This window comes from Canis lupus, chromosome 13 (assembly GCF_003254725.2).
Source record: "Canis lupus dingo isolate Sandy chromosome 13, ASM325472v2, whole genome shotgun sequence".
Classification (NCBI taxonomy): domain Eukaryota; kingdom Metazoa; phylum Chordata; class Mammalia; order Carnivora; family Canidae; genus Canis; species Canis lupus.
In genome coordinates this window covers 28,043,972-28,057,423 of record NC_064255.1, presented here as the reverse complement: position 1 = coordinate 28,057,423, position 13,452 = coordinate 28,043,972, and the positions used below count along the sequence as shown (strand labels likewise).

General features: G+C 41.2%; 2 protein-coding genes across 4 annotated transcripts in view; one reads left to right on the top strand and one right to left on the bottom strand.

The window, feature by feature from the left end:
- The window catches only part of LOC112662531 (uncharacterized), a 112,505-nt gene extending 107,503 nt beyond the window's left edge, over positions 1 to 5,002 (bottom strand). Inside the window, exon 1 of the mRNA XM_025451088.3 lies at positions 4,799 to 5,002. Coding sequence (XP_025306873.1) covers positions 4,799 to 5,002 — 204 coding nt within the window. The remainder of the gene's footprint in view (positions 1 to 4,798) is intronic.
- ADCY8 (adenylate cyclase 8) overlaps positions 1 to 13,452 on the top strand; it is a 215,293-nt gene that overhangs the window by 106,208 nt on the left and 95,633 nt on the right. For all 3 annotated transcript variants that reach the window (XM_049092737.1, XM_049092736.1, XM_049092735.1), the window contains exons 6-7: positions 4,877 to 5,035; positions 10,860 to 11,130. In XM_049092737.1, coding sequence (XP_048948694.1) covers positions 4,877 to 5,035; positions 10,860 to 11,130 — 430 coding nt within the window. The remainder of the gene's footprint in view (positions 1 to 4,876; positions 5,036 to 10,859; positions 11,131 to 13,452) is intronic.

Sequence of the window (13,452 nt, the reverse complement as noted above, 5' to 3'; positions counted from 1 at the left end):
TGGGCAGTCTGACACTGACGTCCAGCAGAGGCCATAGAATGGGTCATAGCAGAAGGTGAAGCCAGGATCTATAGCGACCAGGCCGGCAGCCCCCACCACTACGGTGAGAGACCTCTGGAGAACCCTCAGTAAACTCTGGAATCTACAGAAGGGAGCTCATTATAAGTTTGATGCCTCTCGAATTAATTTCTAGAGATTGTCATTGGCCTATTGGGCGGAGTCAGAACAGATCCCAGTGCTCCATATACCCCTAAGCATGGCTTCTCTTTTTATACAAATAAGCTATGTAGGGTAGTAGAAATGGACCATTGTGTTTGGGCTCACACATCCGGGACGAAATTCCAGCTGTTTCATTTGTAGCTGTGTGACTTTAAAGAAAGGCACTTCTTGAAACTCAGTTCCCTGGAAAATGGTGTGGGTAAGAATAATACATTACAGGGTTATTGTAAAGGTAAGATTTGACACCTGTATTTTACCCTGCACAGTGATCCCAGATGACCTCCATAACTAACTTTCTTGCCTTTCTTTTTTTCCAGAATGTTCAAGGGTACCGTTTCTTCCAGGTAGCTGAGGGCCACGCAGTTTTTATTAAATTATGTTAGTTCATCCTTTGCGAGCCGATTTATGTGTAGAACTGCCTACCTGGTATATTAAATGGGTGGGTTGAAGGCATTTTGTTGTAAATAGAGTGAATGCAGGCACAGTTTAAGCAGAAAAGGGCTGTGTGATCAATTTATAATCTTTTATCCAATTCAACATGTGTAATATTCATGTAAGTATAAGCTGTTACTACTAACAAAAATTAGTATCAGTTACTACTTTTGAGTGTTTGCTTATATCACGTTAAGTGCTTTATATACATGATTTTACAAAGCCTCCTAAGAACTCTGCAAAGGACTTGCTGTCTTTGTCATTGCATCTGAGAGAGCAGGATTTGGAGCCTAATGCACCTAGCCAGAGGGCCACAGCCAACAAGAGAGGAAACCTAAGTTCACATCCTGGCCTCCTTCAATGCAGACTCTGCCCCTTGGTGGTGTTGAGAGTGATTTGCATTGAGAGGTGATATCATACCACTGCCAGAGGAGAAGGGGGAACATATGTGTTTGTTCTAGCTCCCACAGCCAGCAAGGATCAAAGCTCTGGTTTCTACCCCCAAAAGCTAGAGAGTTGGGCATCCTTCCCCCCACAGTACTAACTGCTCCAGTGGTAAAGTTGATTTTTTTTTTCAGAAAGAGAGAAACAGAGGGGCTGAGGGAAGTTAGGCAGGATGAGAGGGTGAGAGGATCTTACGCAGGCTCCACACTCAGTGGGGAGCCCCGCAAGGGTCTTGATCTTATGACCCTGAGATCACAACCTGAGCCCAAATCAAAAGTCTGACCCTTAACCAACTGAGCCCGCCAGGTGCTGCCGAAGTTGGTCTTTTTATTCATCCATTCATTTAACAGTAGAGAGAGTCTGATTTACAGATCAGTGATGGCTACTAGATTATGCTTCCTATCATTCCTCCAGCACCTTCTACAGATTGATTAGTTGGCTAAAACAGAACCATTTGAAGCATTGAAATCAAAAGAAAACTTCTCGGGGTTTTCATGTTTTACCATATACCAAGCACTCTCCTCTTTGATGGTTCAAATAAAAGAAATGACATCTTCAATTTTTGTGCAGGTTGATTGTTATGTTATTGGTCCCCAGCTGGACATACAGCTGCAAAAACTAATAATAATTTCTTTCCTTAAAAGAAATCTTAGATGGAAGCCCACAATGAGAAACAGATGAGATCAAAGCTGCTTTATTTGAAGGGGAAAACGTGGCAGGTTCAAAGACATCTCCGTGGTTCCCTGGGACTTGTAGACGATTCCTAGGACAGCATGGAGCTATAGAGCAAGAAAGCCTTGGAGCTTTGTCCATTAATGCAGTAAATGCTTTTGAGCACTGACAATACCTATGCACTCAGTGCTGTGTTAAGATCTGGGCATGTGGAAAGAAGAGATAGTACCCCTGCCTTCCAGAAGCTCAGAGTTTGTGGGGAGGAAAGAGAGGGTACACATAGTTAGAATACAAGTGATCTATAGTCATATTCTTTTTATTTGTGACTGATGAGGCACAGCAAAGTATCCCTGGGGCTCTACTTGGAAGAAGTGAACAAGCCTGTAACTCAGAGCAGAATGCCTTTGTTTCAGCTTCAAGAATGCTCACAGGTCCTCCCCTCAAGAGCTGATCTTGAAACACATAGTGTGTGTGTGCTGTTCTGTGCAACCACCGGGTAGCCTCTTCAAGGAAGATCAATACCTGTAAATTATTCATTACTTTTACACAGTTCATTCCTAGCTTTCATTTAAGTCAAATCCCAGACATAACAAAAAGAAAGGAAAAAAAACAGTGCAGTAAGGAAATTTTGTCTTATTAGGATTTTTGTTTTGTAGAAGAAAATAAAAAATCTAAATGCCTTTTCATTAAGATGTTCCAATGTGTTCCCTGTATCATGTTAATTACCTAATGGCATTAGCACAGTGTGCTGTTCAATAGTCCCTCACAATTAGTTGGCAAAGCATTTTAACATCCATTACCTCCTTCGGGGCTCACAAAATCTCCGTTAGTGAAGCAATCTGCTAGAGCTTTATTTCACAGCTATTGAAACTCAGGGTCAGACCAAGCTATTTGCCCAGGATCCCATGCCATATGCAGGACCTATGTTGCAAAGAGGGTGAGGTGGAGAGACCCAACACCCCAGTTTGGTCCTAGAATCCCACTTGCCAACTATGTGAGCACAAGGAAATCCTTTTACTTTCTGGCTGCGGTTCTTCCATATGTGATAAGCAACCAAGTGCCTTTGCATGTGCCAGATACTTTCTCAACTCGACATACATCTGTTTGCTTCACCCTGACAATGCTATTATTATTCCCATTTGATACATGCAAGTTAAGTAATTTCCCGGAGGTCATACAGCAAGTAAATGGCAGAGCAAGGTATAAACTCAGGTAATCTGGTGCCAGAATCCATATTAACCCTTACAGTGAAGAAGTGATGAGAAGAAGGTAGATTGGGACTGATGATCATACCAGTCAGCCTAGCGCTGGTTATGCTGAAGCAACAAGCATCCTCCCAAATCTTAGTGGCCTAAAGCAGCAAAAATATACCTTTTACTCATATTTCCTGTCCCTATGGTAGGGTTGGGGGAAGTGGCAAGGTACCACTCTACATCATCCCCATTTAAGAACCCCAGTTTAGAAGTCTCCTCCAAGTGTCCTCGAGTGACAATTGACATAGAAGGAAAGGAAAAAAGAGAAAGAGAGAGAATGTGTGTGATTGTTCAGGCTCTTAAAGCTTTTGCCCAGAAGCAAATCATACATGTCACATCTGTTCACATTTTGTTGGCCAAAACCAACCCGAAATATACAGGAAAGTACAATCCTACCAGGTGCTTGGTATTGTAGTACTTGACACAGCTGGCGGATCCACAGTTGACCTCTCCCAGCGACCTGCCCCACAGAAACTCACTCTGCAACTGTGTCAGAGCTGAAATGTGCCTCTTGAGTGCTGGATGCTGTTTCTCCTCTTGCCTTATTCAAGTTTTCCATTTGGCTTCTACTATTTGCTTCATCAGTGGACAAAGGGTACTCTATAGTTTTAACTTAAAAAAGTCAAAACATTGATCCAGAAACTAGAATCTTTACCAGGGACAAGAATTGTGTCTTCATCCACAGACCTTCCTCTGTGGCTGCCTTCCTCATATCTGATTTATTTCAATATTTCTATATTTTCAACCCACTGCAATTTTACTTTCTTATTTAAATCACTTTGTATTATCTTACAACTTGTTAGAAACAGCAAATACAAAATTTGGTTTTGTACATGGAATCATTCTTTTGGTTATTCTTTCAAATAAAAAGAAGCTTTATTTCTTTTTATTTGAAAGAATAAAAGGAAGCATAAAGATCAGTGTTGGGGGGCGGGTCATGTTTTTAAGCCCAACTATTTACAAGGCATGAATCTCTAAGTGTGGTTTCAAGGGTTGACCATATTTTACCATTTGAATTTCTTTCTACACACAAGACATCATTTAACTCAAACTAAAATTGTTTGAACTGCTCTGAAAGCAAAGAAGGGATGTGGGTGCCTCTAGAAACCTTCTGAAAATAGAATTCCTTTTCTCAAGAAGCCTCCTCAATGCTTACAGTCTGGGATGGACCCTGTGAGGTCAATGAGGGCAACCCATATATCAAATTTGGGTAAAGATGTTCAAAGAGCTATAAATGGAAGTTCTAATATTATCTTCCTGCATGCCCATGGATGAACCCACTCAGCCCTGAGATGGGGGGAGCACTTTGCTCCAGAGACCACTGCTTTTGAGGTAGGAGGTCAGGAAAGAGTCTTCAAGGAGGGAGTGATGGAATGATGAGGTCACATTTGTATTTGAGCATGGGCTGGAAAAAGATCAGGCTGGGGCAGGGCCCCCGACTAGAGCATGCTGCACTAGAGGATTGGTGAGAGGAACGGAGAGAAAGAAACAGAGTGAAAATGAATATACTTGGCATGGAAATGGAGTATGTCACAGAGGACAGAATCTATAGTTGATCTCAGGTTTATGTGCTAGTGGACAGAGAAAGATAATGATGCCATTCTCTGAGATAGATTGCACAGGATGAGCAGGTTTGGGGAGAAGGGTGATAAGGACACTTAAAATTTCAGGTAGAAGACTAGGAGAGCTCAGAGGAGCAAGAAATTCCTTCCAGTTACCAGAAAATCTAAGAAGGCTTCAGAATAGGTGGCATATAAATGGGCAGGAGTGGAACTTACAGAGTTGGGGAGGATGGGGCTGCTGCCAAGGCCAAGAGTGCCCACTCTGGCTTTATGCATGTGTCTCCATGTCAACAGGTATGTGAGGTCAAGGACAAAGCATGATGTTGACATGCGGATCGGAATCCACTCGGGCTCGGTGCTGTGTGGCGTGTTGGGCCTGCGGAAGTGGCAGTTTGATGTCTGGTCTTGGGATGTGGACATTGCGAACAAACTTGAATCTGGAGGAATCCCCGGGTAAGTCGAGACAAAGCCCTCTTCTTTTTTTCTTTTTGCAAAGCCTTCTTCTTGTTTAACTTCTGTCACTTGCTCACTTTGTGACGATTTGTTTCCTGTGTGCAGAATTCAGAGGTAGCCATCTAAGAAGCACTTGTTTGGAGAGGAGTCAGAACACTAAAATGTCATACAAATATTGGCCCCAAAAACCTAGTGAAATTCATCACAGGCAGTGAGGATGGTGGGACTACATGCAGGTGTTCAGGATCCAGCCCTGCAAAACATTGGTTTTTAGACTTGATTTCCCACTGGAATCAACAGAGGAATCTTTTAAAAACACTGGTGTCCAGACCCTATGCCAGTGCCTGTAAAGCAGAATCTGTGCAGATTCTGTAACTTGTCAAAGAAGTTCTCATGGGTAAGACCTCCTGACTTTCTATATGACCTTACCCTACCTTGAAAATTCACCTCTTCAAATTTGGCTGGCAAGACCAGTGGATATTGGTACCACTGGAATCCCCAATAGTATTTGTGACTTGGGAGGGTTCACTGAGCCCTGAAACGTAGTAGTAATATTCTGCTTACACAGATGGGGCCTAGTAAGATTTTAGGTATATGTGAACCAGTAAGTTGTACCAAGTTCTTGCATGTACTCTAACAGATTCTGATGATAGATAGATAGATAGATAGATAGATAGATAGATAGATAGACCAATCAAGAGGCAGACTCCTATTCCTTTCCCCAACTCTACCTTTGGAGTCACAGAGTTCTCTGGTGTCTGCCATCATTCCTTGCTAATTATATTTAATATCAGGTAACATGGTATCATGGGAAATAAACTGTAGCAGGTATCAGAGAAACTATGATTTCGACTCGGGCCCATACTAAGCTCTGTTACTTTAGCAAATCGTAAGAAGCATGCATAGCACCTGGTATGTGATTTTAGCACAGATGTGGCTTCCGTTGCTATGTCTGCATGATCTCGGGCCAATACTTAACTTCTCTGAGCCTCACTTTCTTCACCAGAGACCGTAATACCGATATGGTACCTTGGGATTTTATGTCCTTCTTCCTTAGGGGTTTGTTCTCTCATCTGCCATATGTACACAGCCCACCTCACAGGTTCTGTCTGAGGCTATATAGGGCAGTGGGTGTGAAGCACTTTGTAAACTGTGGGATGATGTCCTCGTGCCAGTTGCCATCCTTTTAAGGGAGCTCTCACTGTCTTTAATGGTCACCACTACTTGCCATGCAGGCTTAGAACTAAGATATGCCTAATGTGTCACCACTGGGTTTTTTAAATCCTTAAATTCTTTGGGATTTTCCTACAAATAAGTACCAGCTGAATTCAAACAAACCAGACAGCTAACCCATCTATGTTTATGTCTTTAATGTGTCGCCGCAAGAAGAGTTGCCATACTCTCAGCAAATTCCCTTTGCCAACCACAGAGCACAGCTTCGGGAGGGGTGTGACATTCTGCTTTGACTTCCGGAGGCCAGTTTAGCTCATATTCTCAATCATACCAAGAAACACAAGAGTAACTGAGTTTAAATCTTAGGATGTGTTGGAACTGTGGATTTACTACTTTTCAGTTATAGAAGCTGAGGCAAGTTGCCGAATCTCTACTGGGTTCTTTTACTGTAAAGTTGGGCTGAGGAGGCTATCCACCTCAAATAAGCTGGTTTCCACTAAGAGAGTACTTGCAGAGTACTTAGTCTTCTGTACAGTATCCAGGTCTGCTGAGGCACAGGATGTGCCGGTGTGCAGAAATATAGTAAAACCAAGACAGGTCTCCAAATCCTCCGTGGTTTGAAATAGTTTGATCTTATTTGCTCTTCAAATACCTATTTTCTTTTCCTGTCAATCAAGATATATAGGAATAAACTCAGCTTACCTTTCCTTTCAGTGAGAATTAGCCCCCAGTTCAAACACATATTGAGTACCTGCCATGCAGTCACCAGTCTGCTAACTACCATCAATATGTTACATCCTTTGATCTTATGACACTCCACATAGTAAATACAGACATACCTTGGAGATCTCATGGGTTCAATTCCAGATCCCCACAATAAAGCAAACATGGCAATAAATCAAGTCAAGTGAACATTTTGTTTTTCTAGTGCATATAATTTACACTATACATATAGTTTACACTATACTGTAGTCTCCTGAGGTGCAGTACCATCATGTCTTAAAAAACAGTGTACATATCTTAGTTTAAAATATTTTGTTGCTAAAAAATGCTAACCATCATCTGAACTTTAAGCAAATCATAATTACTGATCAGAGGTCAGCATAACACATCCAACAATAATTAAAAAGATTAAAATCTTGTGAGGATTACCAAAACATGATACAGAGACCTGAAGTGAAGAGACACTGTTGGAGAAATACGCCAGTGAATTTGCTCTAAGCAGGGTTGCCCCAACCTTCAATTTGTAAGAGATGGAATATCTACAAAGTGCAATAAAGTGAAGTGTGCTGAAACCAGGTGTGCCAGTTTTAGCTTTCTTGTTTTTATAAGAAGACTGAGGCTCAAAGAAACTAAAGATGTCACATAAAAACAGCTATTAAGTGCCTCACTATGCATTGCTGTTAAATCACTAGACTAATTTATCCAACTTGCTCATGGCTGTCTTCTTATTGTGACTCTCCAAGACCTCACTATGTCCCCAGAGGTTAGCATGATGCATAGAACAGAAGAAGAGAGAGGGAGGTGTACAACTTGTTGGCTTAGTGAGTGGTTGGTACCTTGATCCTGAGGTCATGCATAATTGGATTAAAACCCTTTCTCTGGTATGGACACCAGCCACATGGCCCCAAGCCAGCAGGGATTCTCAAATTTAGGCATGCATCTGAATCACCTGAGGGCTTGTTAAGCCATACAGCACTGGGCCCCACCCTCAGAGTTTCTGATCCATATGTCTGGAGAAGATCTAAGAATAGGCCTTCCTAACAAGGGCCCAGGTGGTATTGATGCTGCTGGCCTTGGTCCCACACTTTGAGAACCATTGTTCCTGAGCTTTTTGTTCAATGAGATAATGCATGTAAAATCCCTTGTCCTGTGCTCAGGAAATTTCACTGTGGTCATGGTTGTAATGATAACCATATGATACATCTATAAGGTCTTGAAAAGTCTCTGAAAATGGAAGTCCCTGTCTCAGTCCTGCACTGCCATCTGCCACTGATACGGCTTTAGGCCAGTTACTTACTCATGGTCTGGGCCAATTTCACCATCTGCAAAAAGAGGGGAAGAAATGCCTGTGCCTGAAAGTTGTTGGGAAGAATGAAAATTATACAAGATGATCCACTGAGCCAAGCATATAGTAATACCTTCGGCCACAAAATGACTTTTATCCAAAATAAGTGTTACCCAATTGTTACATCTTATTTACTCTCATGACTCTTATTATTATATCCTGGCATTTGAAATTACCAGAAGATGTTGACCCGACATTCAATATATGAGAATACTGTCTGAGAACAGATTCATTTCTTTGGGGGAGAAAATGTAATTACCACACTGTCATCTGCAAAAGCTTCACTCTCAAGCTCAAGGCACTAGCAAGGATGAAAATGAACATCTGAAGCCCAGTTCCTATCAAAACATTTAAGTGTGTATTGATTAGAACTTCAGCAGAAAAATCAGTAATAAATAAAAGTGAGGATGTCTTCCACTGTGGAAAACATAATATTGATTTAGTATATGCAAATATTAGTCTCCTGGAGTACTGATAGCAGAATAATAAAATGTAGAATCCAGATAAAATATCAAATGAGGTTGGTATTTAACTTAATTATTTTAAGAGAAAATCAACCACCAGTCTTAACAAAACCCTCCCAGGAGTTTCATTTTGCCTGGGAGAAAAAGACAGCTTGGTAGCACCTGCCTCTGACCTTGATCCTAGAAAGAAGACTTGGAGCATCCATTTCATAGAAGGTCAATGACTTTTCTATTTGACTGAGTTCCCACGTGGTAATAAAATTCATCATGAGAATAATTTGCACTTAGAAGACATTTCTCCGGAAAGTTCAAAACATGTGTCCCATGCTTTCTTGCCTTGCCTTTGAAATCAATGACTATGTATGATGACACTTACTTGGAAAACATGGTGAATGTATCTGAAGTGATCAGAAATGCCTTTTTTTTTTTTTTTAGTTTTGTTTCCTTATATGTCCTCTGCAGTAGGTTATTCTCTGGAAGCAAGGAGCATAACAGGATGAGTAAAAAGGGGGAATGGGGAAGTAGAGCTAGTACTCAAAGTATGATGCATTTGGAAATACTCTTTTTTAAAAATGTTATTGTTTCCTTGGATATACATTCTCTAAGATCGCAAAAGCCAAGCAAAATACTGATCATCTACCTTATTCATCCATCTATTCATTCAGAGAAGCAGTAAAGTCAGCCTAAGGGAAATGACTTTTGAGCTGAATTGGGGAATAGGAAATAGTCATGTAGAAAACATGGGATGAGCATTCTAGGCAGAGAGAATGGCTTGTTCTGAATTTGGTAGGCATGACATTGCATCTTGAATTTAAAGAAATGCCAATTACTTGATTAGTTGGAGAAAGCATAGGGTATAGGAGGGGAACAATGTCAGAAAATGAGCCCTGCAGTGATACAGCCCAGAGAATTGGGGCTTATAAGCCTTCTTTAGAGCTTAGTTGTATCCTGTAAGCCTTGAGAAAGTATGGAATAAACAACAGTACTATGATCACAGAGGCATTTTTGAGAATACTCTTAATAATTTAAGCATGTGCTTTTATAGTATGTACAGTGACCCCAAGAGATGGGTACTTTTATTTTCCCATATTTATGGTAAAAACACAGACTTGGTAGAAAATTTAAGTAGCTTGCTCAAGATCTCCCAGCTAGCAAGTGGTAAAGCTAGGGTTTTAGTCCAGGCAATCTGGCCAAATAGCCCATGCTCATAATCACCATACTAATCTACCCAGACCACCACACAGCACAAATAAGTAGTCTGAGTTAGACAGTTAGAAGGACAGAAAAACTCTTCCCTGAAGGATTTACCATGTGAAGTTCCCACAAGTCAAGTCTGATCCTTAAGGATCATTAAGTCTTGATGTCATCTGTTGTTTTGCTGTAACAAAATAACAACTTGGATCATGAGATGTGAGACGGTGATGATGCAGTAATGAGTCACTTACCTTGTGAGTGAGCCTAGCCAGACATCTGCCCACCTGTGTTCACAGATTTGCTCCCTGCTCCTTGCCATATACACCTTATAGAGTAAATTGCATCTTGAAGAGTTTTTCTATAAGACCCTCTATGCAGCCCCGTGAACTTATAAGACCTGCCTTTGTTCCTAAGATTATAGACAAGTTGAAGATTCTAGGCACAAATACATGAAAATTAAAATGGTAAGAAAAGTCCCAGGACACTAAGAGAACTGCTGTTGTTGAATGGTGATTTGAGCAGTGATTGCTCTTGGGTTCAGAAACATGTATGTAGGTTGTTTTCTCAATACAGTCAACAACACCAAAAAATCACTGATTCTTGAATGTGCTGGGATCAGGCTAATGACAGTCATAAGAAAAGCCAAAACAAGTGCTTAGGTATAACTCAGTAGGGCTGTATTTTATTGGAGGCTGCAGTGCCCCTTGAGGTAAAGTCAGCAATACGCTGCTCATTGATTTGTGCTTGTACTCCTGTTTTCTTTTATTCTTTCTGCTTTTTCAGGGGAGTGCATATCGTCCTTGAGAGCATGTCTTCTCAGTACCTATGGGTAGCCCTGATGTTGGCTTTGCACAGGACAACCAACAGCGATGGCCTTTGAAGGCCACCCCAGGAGTGTATAATGACCTATGCTTTGTGCACACAGGAGGATTCACATTTCCAAAGCCACGCTGGACTGCCTCAACGGTGACTATAATGTGGAAGAGGGTCATGGGAAAGAAAGAAACGAATTCTTGAGGAAGCATAATATAGAGACCTATTTGATTAAGCAGCCTGAGGAGAGTCTGCTGTCGTTGCCCGAAGACATTGTCAAGGAGTCGGTGAGCTCCTCAGACAGGAGAAACAGTGGGGCGACGTTCACAGAAGGATCCTGGAGCCCCGAACTGCCCTTTGATAACATAGTGGGGAAACAGAATGTAAGTCCTGGCTTCCTTCTTCTGGTTAGCCATGAATGCATGCTCAAATGCAACCCCAACCCAAACGCATTCAGAGAAAACCAATTCATCTTTAACCTTTCTGGGCTGAGTACCATAATTGCAAATGATTAAACATCTCTCCTCAGGACAGACTTAAGTTATGTATGCAATTTCAGGAAATGCCAGACATATCAGAGGGTTCCCAATGCGCTCTCTCTCTCTCTCTCTGTCTTTGACCTAGCTGAAAATAAATGTCATGTGAAGGTGGATTATAATTCCCAACCCCACCCTCAACTCCCTGCAAAATTACTCATGCTGGGAAAATTGATGTGATTAACCTAACAACAAAAGTCCATGGATCAAGTCCATGAGAATGCCATTCCTTAGGTAGCTAGGATGCCAGGAGTTCTGAGTTGCCCTCTGAAATTTAAAATCAAAAGGGTACCATTGATCCAGGAATATAAAAGCAGTATCAAGTGATGCCAAGGGTAAGCATGAGAACTTCAAGAGTAACCGGCAATTTCAAAGCCACCCACGTAGTTCTATTCCTATTTAGTGTGGATTTGCATCTTAAATAAGGGATAGGGCTACAGAGAGTCAATACATAGGGGTAAATCACCAATAATTATTGTAAAATTATTTTGTACAAAATGATTTTGTACAAATTATTGTAAAAACTATTTTTTTCCAACTACCAGAATCACACTAAATCCAATGAGTTGCTCAGACTACAAGCTGTACTGGAGAAATAAGGTTGATGAGGGAGAGAATCAGAGGGATTCAGAGATGCTCCTATCCCCACTGTGCTTGTCCAGAGCCTGGGCAAAATCACCTGCTCTCCTTGGAGTTTACTTTTAATCATTTAGGCCAAGTACAGATAGTCAAATTCATGTAAGTTCATGGTGTAGCTCCACCATACTTTTTAAAAGAAACAAACAAAAGCCAACATATAAGACTTGGAAACAATTTCTGACAGGCTCCTGAGGCAAGTAAAAGCTGAAAGCACTGTGAAAAGTGTCAACAGCTTTATGAGGATGTAAACGAGTTCATTGTTCTAATCCATGGACCTAAAATTTTCTTGTTAACTGGTAGATAAGAAAAATTTATCAGGCATTTAAAATGGAGAAGGTTAAAATGTTCAAAGTCTTCCCTCCTCCTTCTGCCTTTGAAAAATGGATGGGGCACCTGAGGCCAGGTTAACCGGTTTCTTTCTAGTTCTGTGTGAAGAAGCTACAGAACATGGATCAGATTCCACTGGGGAAGGATGTAGGTCCAGTGAAGCCCGCATGCCTTGTCAGAGTCTACCTTTAGGTCTTCACTTTTCTTTTGTGAGTGTTTAATTCCACCTTTCCAAATTATATGTCTACACAAGTCATCACTGATTTCAGCACCTACTGCTTTCCATCCTTGGATTGGTATGCATGGTACAGTTTGCTGTTATACACAATAATGGTCTTGTACACTTGTTGCAATGGGTGGATGGCCATCCGACTGTCCTCCCTACTCCCTCTGCCTGTTGTTAGCTGGAGCCTGAATGTCGATTATTAAGAGGAAGGAGATACGTGCCTCAACCTGGATACCTCAGTAACTGCATAAAATTCTCTCTTGGTTTTATTGTTTTTGTTTTTGATCATTCCAATGGAAAAATTTCCTATTTAAGCCAACTGTAGAAATTGGGATAATTCCTAATTGCTCTAATCTCTGATCTACCTAACCTTGCCACTAATAGTTGAGAACCAAGAAGAGAGAGATGGAGATGCTTGGTTTTATGTCACGATTCATCCATCTGGTAAAATTATAGAGGAATAGTTGAAATACTCTCTTTGCTGATTTCCTGAAGATATTTGCTGGTGTTATGAAATAGCTGTGATGACATGTCATTATCAGTCAATGATTATTAATCTTGGTCTTTAACCATACCATGTATTTCTTGTGATGCCTGAGTTTTGCCTGGATATAACCCATCTGTGCCATGTTCAGCATGAATAATCTCAATTCATTTTGATGCCTTCAGACCTAAAAGCCAGTGAATGGGTATTGGTATTCATAAATAACCAAGTGGAAATGACTGAATTGATTGAAATGCTCACAAGCTCTCAGAGTTTGTACTTAGGCTTAGCTCTAGAAGTCAGTGAGCTGTGTTTGGAACTCAGAAACATGACATGCACCTGGTAGAGATCAGGAATGGTCTGGCTGAGCCTGCGCTCTGCCAAATATCCAGTCAGTTCCATAGAAAGTCCAGACCATCTGAGTGTTTGCATAGCACAGATAAAACATACTAATGCATCACTGGGGCTTTTCCAGCTAAATTGGCCAGATGTT